Source organism: Triticum urartu, chromosome 3A (genome assembly GCF_056163025.1).
Source record: "Triticum urartu cultivar PI428250 chromosome 3A, HENAU_Tu73, whole genome shotgun sequence".
In the NCBI taxonomy this organism is placed as follows: domain Eukaryota; kingdom Viridiplantae; phylum Streptophyta; class Magnoliopsida; order Poales; family Poaceae; genus Triticum; species Triticum urartu.
The window spans coordinates 545,619,455-545,623,411 of record NC_141875.1 but is presented as its reverse complement, the minus strand read 5'-3'; the positions used below and the strand labels follow the sequence as shown (position 1 = coordinate 545,623,411).

The following is a 3,957-nucleotide window of genomic DNA, read 5'->3' as shown; positions in this document are numbered from 1 at the left end:
AAAACAATATTAGTCACATCTTGAGTTTTTTAGTGCCCTATCGCTCAACAAGCCACACACAAAACAACATGAGATGGTTCCGCAAAAACAACACAACCTGAATTCCAATCTTTCCTTCAATCTGCAACCACATAATCTCTTTGAATTCCTGCCGATGGTGCAAACCCCCATTAGTTTTTTCTACACAATAGGGATGTATTAAGTCTGTGGAATGAACAATCAACAAACTATATCATCACATTGCCTATTATAGATAGATACTGCGCTTTGGTGTCCACTTGTCACACATACAAGGAAAAATAAAGAGCAACCAACATGGGAATAGACCTGAATTTGGAGGTGATATGACCTGAAAAACTCAGCCTGCTTGATTATGGCTGAGATCCTTTTGACTTTTGATAGTGTTACCTCATAAGTACTCCCTCCATTCACTATTATAAGATAGTTTGGATATTTCAATATGGATTACACATGGATTAAAATGAGTGAACAAGCACATTAAAACGCGTCTATATACATCCGATTCATAAAAAAGTTAGAACACCTTATAATAGTGAACAGAGTGAGTAGATGCTAACATTAGCATACTGGAACTAAGAGAAACTAGGAGCACGCAAGTACAGCCGAAGATGATTATATTACAATATTTAAAGTTTCCATAGAAAATATTGATAGGTCCTTGCCCACGTGCTAGTGACTTGTTAGTATCTCTTCTTTCTCAAACTACTATCCCATTTTGTTGATGCACATACTGTCCGGGTTTGCTAAAAGCTGGGTAAAAAGTCTATTTATCTATTAAAATGTATCCATAGTTTCAATATGATATCTGAAAATTGAGTGGAAACGTTCGAAGAATGGGCAGCAACATATGTAGATATGAAAATTCCATCTATGAGTGTGAAAACACTATCAGAGTATATGAGCTCATGAACAATAGTACCATAGTATGAGCTCAGGAGCTTACAAAAGATATTGTTCCTTCAGTCATGTTTTCTCCTCCTGAAAGATTGTATGGACCATGTCAAGTTCAGAGAAAGTTGCAAGTTTTATAACCTTTTGAATAAAGAAGACTAAATCTTATACACTCCCTACTAAAATGATAAAAAGGGCCAATCAGTCTGATTTACCAATTCTTCATTGGAATAAGTTACATACAAAGAAACTCTGATTTCACAAAGAAACTCTGTGATGGAAAATACCTTAGAAGGATTGTACATTTTATACTCCCTTTGTAAATTAATATAAGATCTTTTAGATCACTATCTAAAAGATCTTATCTTAGTTTTCAGAGGGAGTACATATAGAAGGATTGTATTATTTACCCACAAATATTTTAATGGACATCGTGAACTGCTCTAAGCCTAACTAAAACTTCCAAAAATAGAGAAAGTATCGACATACTAATATATATGGCCGTAAAGCCGACACCAAGACTGATCTTGCCAAAGTCTTAAATCACAACTACCCAGTGATATCTCATAATCTGAGTGAACCAGCAGTACCATATAGGATTTTTTTTCCAATTTTTTTTACTGATTTCAACTTTCTAATGTAAAATAACAGAGGAATGTGAACAGTGTCATAACCAGTTTATTAAAAACGTGTCTTTCGATAGTCACTATCACGGGCTGCACTATTTGTTGGTACTCCTGAAACGGCGAAAGATTTTGGTTAAAAGCATAGTATACATAAATTTCGTGTTCACCACAATTATCCTGCATTGTAAAAAAATAGTGGGTACAGTTGCCGCGAAAATTTGAATAGCCCAAAAATCGCCCTATTGTTAAGAAGGCCTGAACTGGCATCTGTGTGCAAATACGTTGTTTTTGTTGCTCATATTTTATCATCCTGAAAATACAAGCATCAAGCGAGTACCAAATCCATCAAGTACTTATGTATTTCACGACAGTGAAATGATTATAAAATGATTACAAAAGGAGATTAGTCTGTTGAAACAGAATATGCAAACTTGAAACTGCAACGTTTCAGGCTATTGTCGTTTCGACAGTTAGCTGTAGATTTCAGTTGGTCTGTCAGTTAGTGTTTTCTTCAATTGTCAGAATATAAGTGATTAGTTCGGTGAGCCTGTTTGATTAGGGTTCTATTTTTGTGTGCCCGAAAAACATAAGGACCACGAGAGAAGAAAAAGCAAACATGTTGTTATAAGACCTAACCAACTGCATAAACTCCATCGACTCACTCCCTACACCAAACCTAACCAGCCGATCAAGAGGAGTCAGCCACGGCTTATACACTGGCAAGTTTATTTTACCACCCTTGCAACAGTGGTTATAGAACATCCGTTTCTGTGTAAATGCACTAAAATGAGTAACACACACATTATACCCCCCCCCCCAAAAAACCAGCGATAAGAACATGTATATTCCGGGCCACCAAGATACATCCTCCCACGAAAAGAAAGAGCACCGCAACACAAAACAAAGGAAACCAATGAAACAAACAGAGAACAATGCAACACCAAGAAGGAGAAACAATGTTCTCATTTGCTGCAAGGAAGAACCAATCCAAGTGATCAACGAGAACATTGTTTCTCTTTTTGCTGCATACATGTTCTCATTTGCTGCAACGAGTCATACAAATGCCTTTGGTTATATGCTAGCAAATTTGGTGGTGTCTAGTATTAAGAATGATCTGTATTTAACCAAAAAAAAGAAATTGCCTGCCAAGTTGACCAGGAGTATTATAATTCTGCACCAAAAGCCACAAACGGAGCAGATACAGAAACATAGCATCTATTAAAGCTAAATGAGCTCATACAACAAAGCCAAAGATACCACTTGTCCAATGCACACGCAGATACAGGCTTTCATTAAAGCTAAAATGAGTTCATACAACAGAGCGACACACGTTACTGCTAGAACTTAGAGGCCTGTCTTGGTATACAGAAGCGTAACTTAGGGCTTAAGGGGCACAAAAGAGTACATCAGCAAGGGCGGAGATCATTTTTTCATGCGCCTATATCCTAGTGAACGACGAGATTCTCCGCCTTGGTCTGATCTGAAAATCTGGTCATTGACAACTCGCCATCCACAAGAGAATTGTTGATCTTGTGCACAAGCCTTGATGTATCACTAAATGTCTTGAACCGGCATTCCATCTCACGACGGTCGCGCGATATGCCATGAAACTTGCACCAGTGCTCATAGAAGGCCCACATGGCTTCGTCTGACTTAAGTGCATTCTCATCAACAGCGAGATGGGGGTGTATGATTTCGTCATCTGGAGCTACTTGTGACTTGGATCTGGCTTTCTCTTCATCTTCTGACTTGGGGCCTCCTGTCGTTGAGTAGGAAAATAGAGTTACAATTTGATTTGTGGAAAATACGATCATTTGTACTATTGCTCTCAGTCTCAGCAGAGTTCATTTCATTATTTAGCCTTGCAAGGCAGAGCTCGGTATTATAACAAATTTCAGTTGGTATTACTAAATCAAAACAACATGTTTGTTAGAAATGTGGTGATTAGAACAATCCCTAATGAATAGGGTCCAGTCTCTACCTGTTTATTCAGATATATCTACTGATAATAAGAAATTATACCCAAATTCTGAAGTATTCATATCGAATAAGAACTCCTTTGGGATTACCTGCAGGGGAGACACGGATGGCGGCTGCAGGGCGACCGCCACCAGCAATACCTCCAACGGCTGAGGGAGAGGCGCGGGTTGCTAAGGCTGCCCGCGCGAGCTTGGACACGATGGAAGCCATAGCCTAGGTCAGAGGGGATAGATCTGGATTTAGGGTCTGTAAGTTCTTTTCGTTCATTCCTTTTGATTTTCTTTCTATATTTGTCTGTGTACAGCCTCCTGCTATATATTTTTTTGCGGGGGACTCCTGCTATAATTTACACTTCCTATTAGAACGAAAATAAATAAATACGCAGAGTATTTCATTTACGCCGAGAAAAATGTTATATTTCAAGAAAATTGGTTCACAT

General features: G+C 38.2%; 1 protein-coding gene across 1 annotated transcript; it reads right to left on the bottom strand.

Moving 5' to 3' along the window:
* Positions 1-2,983: 2,983 nt before the first annotated feature.
* LOC147980456 (cysteine endopeptidase Rep1-like) lies at positions 2,984-3,728 on the bottom strand. The gene is made up of 2 exons (XM_087515618.1): positions 3,608-3,728; positions 2,984-3,297 (listed from the first exon to the last, which is right to left on the bottom strand). Exons 1-2 carry the CDS (start codon positions 3,726-3,728, stop codon positions 2,984-2,986), a joined length of 435 nt encoding a protein of 144 aa, XP_087371744.1.
* Between the last annotated feature and the right edge of the window lie 229 nt (positions 3,729-3,957).